The sequence below is a fragment of the Bufo bufo genome, chromosome 2, assembly GCF_905171765.1.
Source record: "Bufo bufo chromosome 2, aBufBuf1.1, whole genome shotgun sequence".
Lineage (NCBI taxonomy): Eukaryota > Metazoa > Chordata > Amphibia > Anura > Bufonidae > Bufo > Bufo bufo.
The window spans coordinates 192,268,864-192,283,388 of NC_053390.1; the positions used below are offsets into that span (position 1 = coordinate 192,268,864).

At 44.7% G+C, this 14,525-nt stretch overlaps 1 protein-coding gene across 1 annotated transcript in view; it reads left to right on the top strand.

Moving 5' to 3' along the window:
- ADAMTS19 (ADAM metallopeptidase with thrombospondin type 1 motif 19) overlaps positions 1–14,525 on the top strand; it is a 366,657-nt gene that overhangs the window by 68,528 nt on the left and 283,604 nt on the right. The window contains exons 5-6 of the mRNA XM_040415985.1: positions 252–335; positions 7,433–7,590. Of these exons, the coding sequence (XP_040271919.1) occupies positions 252–335; positions 7,433–7,590 (242 nt within the window). The remainder of the gene's footprint in view (positions 1–251; positions 336–7,432; positions 7,591–14,525) is intronic.

Consider the following 14,525-nt stretch of genomic DNA (forward strand, 5'->3'; position numbering starts at 1 on the left):
ACTTCAATTGGAATACACCTGAAACCAAACATAAAAAAACAAACCCTGGATACACATCTGTAATAAGTATGTGAAGTCTTATGCTCCGTTATAGTTGATATCCCGTCAGACGCGTTTCAGAGTTTACTTAACTCCTTCCTCAGTGGCTGCACACATGTCCTATATAGAGGAGGATTGCCATATGGAGGACTATATATTATTATATATTTTATTTGACTTATTTTTCCATCCCAAAAATTTCTGTCTTCTAGGTATATAATCTTTTTCAGCACAAAAGTCTGGGAGTACAAATGAATCTCCGGGTTACAAAGTTGATTCTTCTTCATGAAACACCAGTAAGTAATAATTTAAGTTAGGGGTTGTACACATCTGTATGCCTAAATCACAGATTCCATCAAAAAGACCAGACAAAAAATCCTGCATGCAGAACTGTTTAGTCAAGTAAAAAGACAGGTTCCTGATTGGAAATATGCAATCTTTTTTTAAAATTTGGCTGTGTTTTTCTTTTTATAGCTAAATTTGAGCTCTAAAATAGTCATGTGACAGCAAGTTGCAGACAAGCTGCACAAATGTTTTGGTGGCCAGTAAGTCGCCCTAACCTTATTGCTGTCCTTGGGAGTGGTTCAGTATTACAGCGTGACTCTTGGACAAGAAAAGATTCTGCATTGCTGCTTTAAGGGGACACTACCGTCAATACTTTTTCTCTTATATAAATAGCTCATAGATGAATATTCTATGTGTTTTTTTAATATATATTTTTTTATAAAACAAAGTTGTATGGTTTCCTAACATCCTTTTTTTGAAGCCACTTCATGCATTCCACTTCTAGTTCTGGCTATATAACTTTCTCCTTTGTTTGGACTTTTAGCACAACAAACAGTCTCACTCGACTTTATGAAGCGTCAATTAGACTGCCTAATTGTTGGGCATATTTTCAAGAACAAAGGTTTTTATGAATGCTCTTTCCTGATAATCTGCCTATATAAAAGTGCTACAGATCACCTGATGATCAAGCAAAACGCTTGTTCATTGGGTGAAATGATTGTTGGTCTGGATACCGCAATTATCTTTTCTTGGCAGCAGAAGACACCACTCTGCTACCAAGAAATAATGCAGCTGTATGAAGAAGAGCAATAGCATTAGCCATCCTTTGTCTTCATACTGTGGAGGGGATCGCTGCCATGGGTGTAGGAACCCCTAAAAATCTGGGGGGGACAGCATTTTTGCTCGCCGGGTATAAACTTACAGTTCTGAAGACTCAGGGTTGCTGGCTTGGCCGGGCAAAAGGAGTGTGGGAGACTGTGAGGCCTTTTTCTCCAAGCTGCTCCAGATCAGTGCTCTGGGCTCCGGGCTGAAAGTGGGCACAATAAGAAAAAAATATTTTTCATTACACCTCAGGTAAGACCACCAATCAGACCCCCAATGTTAATCAGACCTCAGCTAACAGCACCAATAAGATCCCCAATGTTAATAAGACCTCAGATCACACCTCAGCTCAGACCCCAATATGAATGACCCCCAATCAGACCTCAGATAAGAGCCCCATGCCTCATAGCAGCCCCCAGTGCCTCTCCAGCAGCCCCCAGTGCCTCTCATCAGCCTCCCAGCGCCCCTCATCAGCCCCCCAGCGCCTCTCATCAGCCAGTAATAACAGCCCCCCCTCAATCATGTGCCAGTAATAACAGGGCCCCCCCAATCATGTGCCAGAAATAACAGGGCCCCCCCAATCATGTGCCAGTAATAACAGGGCCCCCCAATCATGTGCCAGTAATAACAGGGCCCCCCCAATCATGTGCCAGTAATAACAGGGCCCCCCAATCATGCGCCAGTAATAACAGGGCCCCCCCCCCCCAATCATGTGCCAGTAATAACAGGGCCCCCCCAATCATGTGCCAGTAATAACAGGACCCCCCCAATCATGTGCCAGTAATAACAGACCCCCCCAATCATGTGCCAGTAATACCAGACAGACCCCCCAATCATGTGGCAGTAATACCAGAAACCCCCCCCCCCCAATCTGTGCCAGTAATTCCAGGGCCCCCCCAAATTCCCCAATCATGTGCCAGCCCAATATAATACCAGGGCCCCCCCAAATTCCCCAATCATGTGCCAGTATAATACCAGTGCCCCCAATCATGTGCCAGTAATACCAGACCCCCCCCAAATTCCCCAATCATGTGCCAGTATAATACCAGACCACCCCAATCATGTGGCAGTAATACCAGACACCCCAATCAAGTGCCTGTAATACCAGATGGTCCAGACCCCCCCATCATGTGCCAGTAATACCAGACCCACTCAATCATGTGGCAGTATTGTAATACCAGACCAGACCCCCCAATCATGTGCCACTATACCAGACCCCCCCCAATCATGTGCCAGTAATACCAGACCCCCCAATCATGTGGCAGTAATACCAGACGGTCCAGACCCCCCCACCATCATGTGCCAGTAATACCAGACCCACCCAATCATGTGGCACCAGTAATACCAGACACCCCCCCCCCAATCTGTGCCAGTAATTCCAGGCCCCCCCCCCCCAAAATTCCCCAATCATGTGCCAGCCCAATATAATACCAGGGCCCCCCAAATTCCCCAATCATGTGCAAGTATAATACCAGTGCCCCCAATCATGTACCAGTAATACCAGACCCCCTCAAATTCCCCAATCATGTGCCAGTATAATACCAGACCCCCCCATCATGTGCCAGTAATACCAGACCCCACCATCATGTGGCACCAGTAATACCAGCCCCCCCCCCCAATCTGTGCCAGTAATTCCAGGGCCCCCGCAAATTCCCCAATCATGTGCCAGCCCAGTATAATACCAGGTCCAGGGCCCCCCCCAAATTCCCCAATCATGTGCCAGTATAATACCAGTGCCCCCAATCATGTGCCAGTAATACCAGATCCCCCCAAATTCCCCAATCATGTGCCAGTATAATACCAGACCCCCCCTATCATGTGCCAGTAATACCAGACCCCCCCAATCATGTGCCAGTAATACCAGACAGACCCCCGAATCATGTGGCACCAGTAATACCAGACACCCCCCCCCCAATCTGTGCCAGTAATTCCAGGGCCCCCACAAATTCCCCAATCATGTGCCAGCCCAGTATAATACCAGGTCCAGGGCCCCCCCAAATTCCCCAATCATGTGCCAGCATAATACCAGTGCCCCCCTTTTATGTGCCAACTAATTATTGTATATAGTAAAAAAAATAAAAAATAAAAAATAAAATGAACACTTATACTTACCTCGGCTCTTGGAGCGATGCGATGCAGGCCTCTTCCAGTCCTGACTCCAGCGCTGTACGGCTCAGGCCGGTGCGATGACGTCATTGCGCCGCCTACGCCGGCCTCTGATAGGCTGCCGGCCTAGTAGTGCCGGCAGCCTATCAGAGGAACAGGAAAGGGACACACCTCCCTGCCCTGCTCCTCCGCAGCCTTCTGTTTGTATCGCTGTCCTGAGGACAGCGATATAAACAGAAACAGATCACCATGGAGATGAGCGATTCGCTTCCCCAATGGAAGCGCTCATCTCAGTGCCTGACCCGCCGCCACACACTGCCTGCCGCCGCCGCCGCACACTGCCTAGTCTGCCTGCCGCCGCATACAGACACTGCCGCTGGCCTGGCTGGAGCCTGGGGGGGATTTAACCAAACCAGTCCCCCCCGCATTATTTCCTGGGGGGGATCCGTCCCCCCCCCCCCCCCCCCCCCCCCGCGCTTCCTACGCCCATGATCGCTGCAAGTAAATACAGCTCGTCATCTCCACTAACGAGCAGGCAATTGTCAGTCAGGGACACTTCCTTCCAGATAATTGCTTGTCTGTGCAGTGTAAATGCCCCTTTAGTCATATTATTTACTGCAGCCAGAGAGGGGAGGGAATGAGTGACTGTATTAGGGCATCACACAGTACACTGATAAAAGCAATGTTCTTCTGTGAACATCTTTATCTAGGCCCATCAAGAGCACAATAACGCTGTCATACTGTCATCGTAAATTCTACATCTGCTATTATACTAGCAGATAAAATCTTACTACAGCAGTAAACTGCCTATCAATATTTAAGAGTTGCATCTATTTGTGTTGACATAAGGATACTATTTTGTATTTCATTTTCAATGGTATAGGACTGGTGAAATGAAAAAAGAAAAACAGCCTAAAATTCTAAAAAAAAAAAAATAATTTCTTTGAATATTTAGTTTAAAAATATACAATTTTCTGAAGGAAGTATTGCTTTAAAGTGTATCAGAGCATAGCACGTTTGTCAGCTAGACATGGTCAGAACAGTCTCACGGCTGCTATAAATATTTTGGGGGTCATTTATCAAACTGGTGTAAAGTAGAACTGGCTTATTTACCCATAGCAACCAATCAGATTCCACCTTTCATTTTGGACAACTCCTTTGGAAAATGAAAGGTGGAATCTGATTGGTTACTATGGGCAACTAAGCCAGTTCTACTTTACACCAGTTTGATAAATGACCCCATGTGTCTTACGTTACAACTGTTGAAAAGACTGTGGTTGTCAGGTAGTGTGACCTTGCAACAAGACATACAGCTGTGGTACAGCTCAAAACTACAGTGCCACATTTCAGGTAAGGAAGAAAGGGAAATCAGCTTGAAATACCACTTGCCCTCTTTGGCGGTGATAAAAATTAGTGATGAGCGGCAGGGGTCATATTCGAATTCGCAATATTTCGCAAATATTTTGTAGAATATTCGTTGAAAATTTGCAAATTCGAAAATTCGCGATTTTTTTTTTTACTCAAAAAATCGGAAAGGTAATGATTGTGTAATATGCAAATTTTTGGAATTCGAATTTTCAGATTCGAATTTTCTATTGCGAATTTTTCAACTTACAACTATTAGACAAAGAAGATTATATCACTATATTAGCTAAATTGCTCTATTCGATTTTTTTTCTAATATTCTCTATATTGCTATAACTTTGTTTTTTCGAATATTCGTAATATTCTAAAACAAGAATATATAGCAATATAGTGAATATTCAAAAAAAACGAATATAGAGCAAAATTCGCAAACGCTACTACTCCTAAAGTCAAGTATATTGCAGCCTTCCTATTGGCCCACAAGCTAGAAGCAGTGAGGGATCATGTGTACTGATAAAAAAAAAATAAAAAAAAAATAAGAAAAAATTAGAATATTAGAAATTTCGAATATATCTAACTATATTCAAAATTTTCCCGAATTTTCGAAGTACCTATATTCGCGATAAAAATTCGAAATTCGAATATTCGTGATCAACACTAATAAAAATAAGGTTTGCAGTTAAATTAAGGTGCAGATTGTCTTTAATAGAAGGCGAACTTGCAGGAATACTTATATTGTAGATAGAATAATCCAGCCTATTAACTTAATCAGTATAATTATTGTTTAAAGGGATATTCCAGTTTGTATTTATTTTATTTATTTATCTAACATACTGTATAAAGCTTAGTGTATGTGTGTGTATGTATGTATGTCCGCTAAAGGAATCCACACCGTCGCATTTACAATGACGAAATTTGGCACACAGGTACATCAGGTATCCGAGAAGGTTTTAGACCAGGTCTCAGCTCTCTAGGACATACCGTTCCTGAGATATTCCCTAAAAATGCATTAGCCAATAGAAGCTTGGTCACATGACCCTTATCAGCCAATAGAAGCTCGCAGGCCGTTAGCCTCCACATACACAGTTTTACTCCAGGTTTCCATAACAACCCAGCCATTTTTTTTCACTGCTGTAGGTCAGCTTAAAGGAAGTCTGTCACTAGGATAATCGCTATTGAAGTAAAGCCATGGCCTAATAGCACTTAGTACCTTACTTCAAGATGTGCCTTTGTTCCAGCAATAGATGTTTTAATCCTCTGAAAAAGGAAAATCAGTTTATTTAAAATGCAAATGAGCCAGTAAGGTGCCTAGAACGGTGTCACTCTTGCAGGAAGGAGCCCAGACACAGCCCCTGCCTCAATGTGTCCACCCTCAAAAGATGAATGTAAAACCCCACCCCCAGGTCCCACCAAGCCACGCCCCTGATCTGGTTAGCCATGACCCTTTGCCACTCCTCAGCCAACAGGGATTGAAAAAATGAAGTTAAAAATCAACTTTTGTCAGCTGCAGGTGTGGGAGAGACGGTGACTTTCTCCCTGCAGCTCACACTCAGACAGCACAGTGCTGCTGTCTGAGAGTGAGCTGTTCAAAAGGCCACGCCCCCAATCCAGTTAGGCCACGCCCCCTCCCACTCCTCAGCCGACAGGTATTGAAAAAGTGCTGCTTTCTGAGAGTGAGCTGTTCAAAAGGACATCCTTGTGTCTGTCCAGGCCCTGAACCAGACGGAGGATAGGGAGTTTGTCCGGCCTAAAACTGGATCTCTGGCCACCCTAGGGACAGGCTGCTGTGGAGGTCACAGTTAAGGGGATGCTCCGCTATGGAGGTCAGTGTTAAAGGGCAGATAGCTGTAAAGGTCACTATAAATGGGATGGGCACCTATGGAGGTCACTGTCAAGGGGGCGGTGTGCTGTGAAACTCACTGTTAAAGGGGAAGGCTGCTGTAAAGGTCAAAGTTAAGGGGGTGGGCTGCTGTGGAGGTCCAATTTTAAGGGACGAGGCACTGTGGGGGGGGGTCAGTGTTAAGAGGTGGGGGGCTGTGGAGGTCACTGTTAAGGGGACGGGGTGCCGTAGATGTCACTGTTATAAGTGAATAGTGTTGATATCTTTTAACGACACACACAAACATTAAATGAAATAGATTAAATATAACCAAAACCGAGTCCTTCAGTTAGTATGTTTATATAGTAGAAAATCATACAATATACGTGTTTTAAAAATTCTGCATACATACGTACCTTTTTTAAAACAGGCAGTTGACCCATATATGCAATAGAATGGTATAGCCCATGTATCAGTCCTGTGTAATGTATCCATGGCCTAACTGAAACATGGAATCAGTCATGGGACATTCTACACTTCAATTTCTGACAACAGCAGTGTTACATGACATACATGTGCTGTGTCAGCACACGGGACACATTCCCATGATAAGCAAACAGGACTAGTGTTAGAATAATTATTTTTATTGTGGTTATTACAGTAACTACATCACTGTGTAATTACATGGCTGCCTGTTGCTAGGTGATGTATTGTGTTAATAAGATTTAATGCATTTTACAGGACAAAAATGGACTGTACCATTATTTGTTCTTCAGAGAGAGGCTACTGTACGGATTTATAAAGGTCTGCTAGCAAAATTTTAAATGTATCTTCTCAACGTAAATAAATGTAATCATTAAAACTGGAATACCCCTTTAAGAATTTTAAGGTCTGAAGTTATACCAGCAGGGGCAATAACATTTCACATGGAACGACCTATAAAAAATAAGCAGGAAATATCATTTCTGAACTTTATCACTTTGATTGTTTTTATAGGCAGATATGTATATAGGACACCATGGAGAGAAAATGTTGGAAAGCTTTTGTAAATGGCAGCTAGATGAATTTGGAAAGAAGAATGATGTCCACATGGAGATGTCCACAAGCTGGGGGGATGAATATTCAGCAGTAGATGCTGCAGTTCTTATAACAAGGTAAAACCAGTTTAGTGAATGACATCTTAAGTAAAATAGTGAATTATGTTTTGTACATATATAAATACACAAAAAGTAAAAGTTACGAAAGAATGGTGGCTGAAAATATAGCATCATAGATGGAAATTAAATAATACATAAATGAGAAAATGTTCAGTTTATAACCATAATCTGAAATTGCAATGCCAAATAAACTTAGTTACAAAAGAAAATACAATTGACGAGCAAAATTACTTAGAATAGGAATAACAGTGACAACTTTACAGTTTCAAAACTTATTCCTTGAAGGATGCCAGTGTTTCTTAACTGTTATATAGATCACATACAAACTTCCTCAGTTACCCATACCTCTTCACTCAACTCTTCTTTCAACTGTTCCTTAAAGTAAGGTCCTTGTTTGCATCACAATGCTCTTTATGCTATAGATACAGGTACATGAGACACTATCAGCACTTTGTAGCTACATTTTTGGCTGGGACAGACAGGATCCTCTTTGTCTTTCAGTAGGTTTTTATTTCTACATTTATTGCTGCTTTTGTGAAGTACTGCAGAACATATGTTGCACACTTTTGTTAAATTTTATCCTTAAACCTAGCATTTGTGTTTAGAAATATACTCCAGTATCTCCCCCCCCCCATACTTGAGTGAGTCCCATTGATATCTGAGTGAAACTAATTGACATAGCTAACCACATCCATTTTTTCCACCCATTTTGTAAAAATGCCAGATTTTGCCCTTGACCTCAAAAAGTTGCAAATACCCTATTTTGCAACTTTTTGAGGGCAGAATTCTGGGGTGCAGTGCGTGATAAATTCCCCAATAGTGTCTATACAGTGTGTTTAGTCTTACATTGACCTGTGAAGTCAGTGGCATTTGAAAATGAACACAGAACAAGTTTTGAAGCTTTAGAGAAATGATTGGCAGTTAGAAAAGTTGACTAATGTATCTGATGGACATTTTCCATTAGAACCATCATCAGGAGTTTTCCCATTGCGGTATCATCACTTAGGCCCTCCTTGTGCTCAACATTGTAAAAATGGCTACCAACTGTAGGTCTCTTCACCAATACCACCGTCAACCCTTGATTAAGCTCAATAATAAGCTATAGTTATATTATTCATCTTTTTTGCTGTTCCACTTGCAGTATCATTATGATCAAAAATCTGTATAGAGATGAGCAAATTTCTGAAAAATAGTTTTAAGTCTCTTGCTTTCTCTGTAGTTCTCTTTCTCTCTTTCTCTCTCTTTGCAAAAATTCACCCAAATCAAATCTAAGGAAATTCTGATTCTAACGAATCAGAATAAATTTAAAAAAAAATTTAAATTTTGATTTTGAAGAATTGATTTGCTCATCTCTACAAGTGAATCATAATGATAATTACATAAGCATACCTTCTGGTGAAGGTTGGGTCCAGAACACCAAGGCTGTTCTTCAAATGCATATTTTTACAGGTAAGAGTGAGAATGGATAGTGTTCTGTTGTTAAAGGGGTTCTCCAGGAATAAAAAAAATGAAAATACTTATATTATAATAAATATATTCAGAAATACCTTTCATTAGTTATAATGGCTCGTTTTGTCTGGGGAGCAATCATTAGGAGAAATAAAATGGCCACCGTCCTATCAGTGCACACAGAACCTGTCCTATTCACACAGGATGAGAAGTTACTTCACCATAATGAGCCATAGGCCTTTTTCACACGGGCGTCGCGTGTGAGGACCGGACAAGATGCGGGTCCGTTGCGGGAAAATGCACAATTTTTCCGTGCGAGTGCAAAGCGTTTTAATGCGTTTTGCACGCACGTGAGAAAAATCGTCATGTTTGGTACCCAGACCTAAACTTCTTCACAGAAGTTCGGGGATCGGTGTTGTATAGATTTAATTATTTTACCTTATAACATGGTTATAAGGGAAAATAATAGCATTCTAAATACAGAATGCTTAGTAAAATGTCCATTAAGGGGTTAAAAATAATAAACAAATTTAACTCACCCTATCCACTTAATCGCGTACAGGATCTCCTCTTCTTTCTACCTTCTTCAGGACCTGGCTAAAGGACCTTTCATGACGTTACTGTGCTCATCACATGGTCCATCACCATGGTGATGGACCATGTGATGTACCATGTGATGAGCGCAGTGACTTCACCACAGGTCCTTTCATCAAAAAAGAAAGAAGACATGCCAGGCTGAGCATTCAAGTTTATTAAGGTGAGCTTATTAATAGTTTTTTTTTATTTTTTAACCCCTCCATCACTATTTTACTAAGCATTCTGTATTAAGAATGCTATTATTTTCTCTTATAAACATGTTATAAGGGAAAATAATAAAGATCGGGTCCCCATCCCGATCATCTCCTAGCAACCATGCGTGAAAATCGCACCACATCCGCACTTGCTTGCCCCATTCACTTCTATGAGGCCTGCGTTGCGTGAAAACCGCACAATATAAAGATTGCTGCAATTTTCACGCAGCGCACCAGTGATGCGTGAAAATCACTGCTCATGTACACAGTCCCATTCAAGTGAATGGGTCCGGATTCAGTGCGGGTGCAATGCGTTCACCTCACGCATTGGACCCGCATGGAATTCTCGCCAGTGTGAAAGGGGCCATAGTGCTGCCTCATCCTCCTCTCTGCTCTGCTTGTCAGGAATCATGATCCTGAATACAGGTGAATCTCTGTGGGAATGGAGATAATGACGAGACATGAGAGGAGGGTGAGATGTGCTAATGAGCAACAGAACTTATATGCAGTCTCTATTACCACTAGAGATGGGCAAATTTTTGAAAAAATTTGATTCGCCGGTCCGCTGGATTTTTTGGGAAAAATTTGGTTTGATCCGAATAAATTTGCAGCAAATTATGTTAAAAAACTGCTATTTCCTGGCTGCACAGAGCCTTTATAGTAGTACACTGTGCCTTGCAGTAACACACATAGGGAGTCTGCTTTGGTAGTGAAATAATACTGTGAGTCCATATGGCATGCAGATGACAGGCGTCACACTTAGAATCAATGCACACTTCACTTATTTGGGCAGTCACAGGGCCAAAACTGACCAAATAAATCAAGCAGGACCTCAGCATTACAGGTCAATGTTAGCGCCAAGAAGAAACGCACTCCTTTTATACCGTCTTCAGCTGATTCCACATAAATGTCTACAGAACCTGTTCTATTAAACGCTTATACAAGTAGAGCCCCCCGACAGAGTGGAGAGGGTGTCAGCAGTAAGTATGTTTTGACAACACTGATTATTTTGCCCTTCCTCTGATCTGTCAGAACAATAACCCACAAAAAATTGATCCCGTCTGTGGAGCATCCACCTTCACTCTGTCAGCATTTGGTCATTAATCGATCAGTATTGCTAACACCCAAAAAAAAAACAGGAGTGGATCCAAAACATAGATAACACGTGAACGGAATAGTTGCATGTCTTCTGTGTTTTTTACCCACTCATGCTTTTGGCTACCAAATCATAAGCCAATTCTGATGGGACCATACAGGCCTTACAGATGCTACACAGAGAGAATTCCTTGTGCGTCTCACTTTTCCTTCCTTCTGACAGATCAGAAGATGGGTTGAATAAATAATGATGTTACCAAGTCAAAAAGGCTAAATAGCGGCCCAATCATGGAGTGGGGAGGGTGCAAGCAGCATGAGAAGTCCACAGAGTGGCCCTATGACATAGTGGTGAGGTGGAAGCAGCATGAGGAGACAACAGAGTGGCCCAATGACAGAGTCTGAAGGTGGCGGCAGCATCAGTAGGCCACAGAGTGGTACAATGACAGAATGTGGAGGTGGCAGTAGCATCAGGGGGCCACAGAGTGGCACAATTACAGAGTATGGAGGTTACGTCAGCAGAAGCATCAGGAGGAGGCCACAGAGTGGCCCAATGACAGAGTCTGAAGCTGGCCGCATCATCAGGAAGCCACAGAGTGGCACAATGACAGAGTCTGAAGGTGGCGGCAGCATGAGGAGACCACAGAGTGGCCCAATGACAGATTTTGTCTCAAATTATTTATATAGATCCATATGTGGTTGTATATGGTGTGGATTTAGGCCATGAAAGGGTTAGTTACCATGTTTTGTTTTTAATATAGTATGGTATGTTACTGTTCACACTGTGCGATTGTTTTCCGGCCAAGGTATTGAAGCCCGTATGTGGAGGCTGTAGATCATGACTTAAAGATCAATTGAAGGCAAGGGTTAACCTGGTGGGAAACTTAACCCCAGTATGAAGAGCACCTGAAACTTAATGTGTATATGGGTAACAGGTGTTATCATGATGGAGTGACCAATGGAGTAGTTTCTCCCCTTCCCTCTGTTTTCGAGAGGAGGGGTTAGTAAACATTTAAATATAGCTCTTGTCACGGAACCATGAACCAGACGTACAACAAGAGAGAAGTGAAAATAAGAAGGCTTTATTGAAAATAAAGCTGTAAAGCAAAAGTCCAAACGGATGGTGAAACCGAGCAGAGTCTTTGCGAAGCCAGAGGTCAGGAACCAGAAGGGTAGTCAGACGAAGCCAGGATCAGGAACCAGAAGGGTAGTCAGACGAAGCCAGGATCAGGAACCAGCAGGGTAGTCAGACGAAGCCAGGATCAGGAACCAGCAGGGTAGTCAGACGAAGCCAGGATCAGGAACCAGCAGGGTAGTCAGACGAAGCCAGGATCAGGAGCCAGCAGGGTAGTCAGACGAAGCCAGGATCAGGAACCAGAAGCAGCAGCAGTCTTAGAAGCATGTGAACACAAGAGGACCAAGCAAGGAACTGAAGCCACAGACCTCCTATATATATGAGCTAGGCATCCAGCTCCTCCCAGGGGAAGGAGGAGCCGCAGGGTGGAAGGCTACAAGAAACCCAGAAACCAAGATGGCCGCCAGCACATGTCAAACGAAGGAGAGCAGCAAGCAGGTAAGACCATGACAGTACCTCCCCCTCAAGGGCCCCTCCTCCGCGGAGCACAAAACGGTTTCTGAGGGAAGCGTGCGTGGAAGGCTCGGAGCAAGGCAGGAGCATGGACATCTGCGGAGGGAACCCAGGAACGCTCCTCTGGACCATAACCACGCCAATGGACCAAAAACTGCAACCGACCGCGGACCAGGCATGAGTCCAGGATATTGCTCACCTCATATTCCTCACGATTGCCCACTTGGACCGGACGAGGCCGAGGAACCGAGGAAGTGAAACGATTACACACCAGTGGCTTCAACAGGGAGACATGAAACACGTTGGAGATCCGCATGCCAGGAGGAAGCGCAAGGGCATAGGCTACCGGGTTTACCCTGCGAAGCACTCGGAAGGGACCAACAAAGCGAGGCGCCAGCTTGGGAGTGGGCACTCGAAGGTTGAGGTTGCGGGTGGACAACCATACACGGTCTCCGACCTGGTAGGAAGGAGCAGGCGCTCGTCTGCGATCAGCCTGGAGTCTCTGGCGCTGCGCAGAGACCTCAAGGGACTTCTGGATCTGTACCCAAGAAGCACGTAGGACGGAAAGGTGATCCTCCACAGCCGGAATATCCTGGGGAGAGAATACCTCCGGTAACACGGCAGGTTGGAACCCATAATTGGCCATGAAGGGAGACGTCCCAGAGGAAGAGTTCACCGCCGTGTTCCTGGCAAACTCAGCCCAAGGCAGGAGGTCAACCCAATTGTCTTGGTGATCGGAGACATAGCAACGAAGGAATTGCTCCAAGGCCTGATTGGATCGTTCTGCGGCCCCATTGGACTGAGGGTGGTAGGCCGAGGAGAAGGAGAGATGAATCCCCAACTGGGAGCAAAAGGCGCGCCAGAACCTGGACACAAACTGACTCCCCCGATCCGACACAATCTCCTTAGGCAAACCGTGCAACCGGAAGACCTCCCTGGCAAAAATCGTGGCCAACTCTTGTGCAGAGGGTAACTTCTTGAGAGGAACACAGTGGCACATTTTGGAAAACCGATCCACAATCATGAGAATGACCGTATGGCCTCGGGATGCAGGGAGGTCAACAATGAAATCCATCCCCAGGTGTGACCATGGGCGCTCCCCGGTGGCTATGGGTTGCAGAAGGCCCAACGGAAGGTGCCGAGGGGACTTACTCTGGGCACAAACGGAGCATGCCGCTACATATGCGGCGATGTCGGAACGTAGGGAAGGCCACCAGAACAGACGTGAAACAGCCCAGGACAGCTGATTCTTTCCAGGATGCCCCGCGGTCTTGGAGTTATGGTAGGTTCGCAACAACCGAGTGCGCAACTCCTCAGGCACAAAACATCTGCCGTTGGGTCTCCCAGAGGGAGCAACAGATTGAGCCGCCAAAATCTGCTCACCCAGGGGAGAGGTCAGGCTGGTGCGAATGGCGGCCAGGATTTGATTCGGAGGTATGACCGAAGTCGGAATCGACTCCTCCCTGGACAGCTCGGAGTACTGCCGTGATAAGGCATCCGCCCTGATGTTCTTGGAACCGGGTAGGTAGGAGACCACGTAATTAAAACGAGACAAGAACAGAGCCCATCTGGCCTGACGTGGTGTCAATCTCTTGGCCTCAGAAAGGTAGGTCAGATTCTTGTGGTCCGTCAGGATGAGAACCGGAACCACCGAACCCTCGAGCAAGTGCCTCCATTCTTTAAGGGCCTGCACGATGGCCAATAACTCCCTGTCACCAATCTGATAGTTGCACTCCGCGGAAGACAGTTTCCGGGAGTAAAACCCACAAGGAAGCAGAGGACCCTCTGGTGTTCTACACTGAGACAGAAGGGCGCCTACTCCCGTCTCAGACGCGTCCACCTCGAGGACAAAGGGCAACCCAGGGTTGGGATGCGACAGAATCGGAGCCGACACAAAGGCGGACTTTAGGGCCTCAAAAGCTCGGATGGCCTCGAGCGGCCAGACCTGGGAATTACTGCCCTTCCTGGTCAGATCCGTGAGAGGCTTGGCCAGCATGGAAAAGTCCCTGATG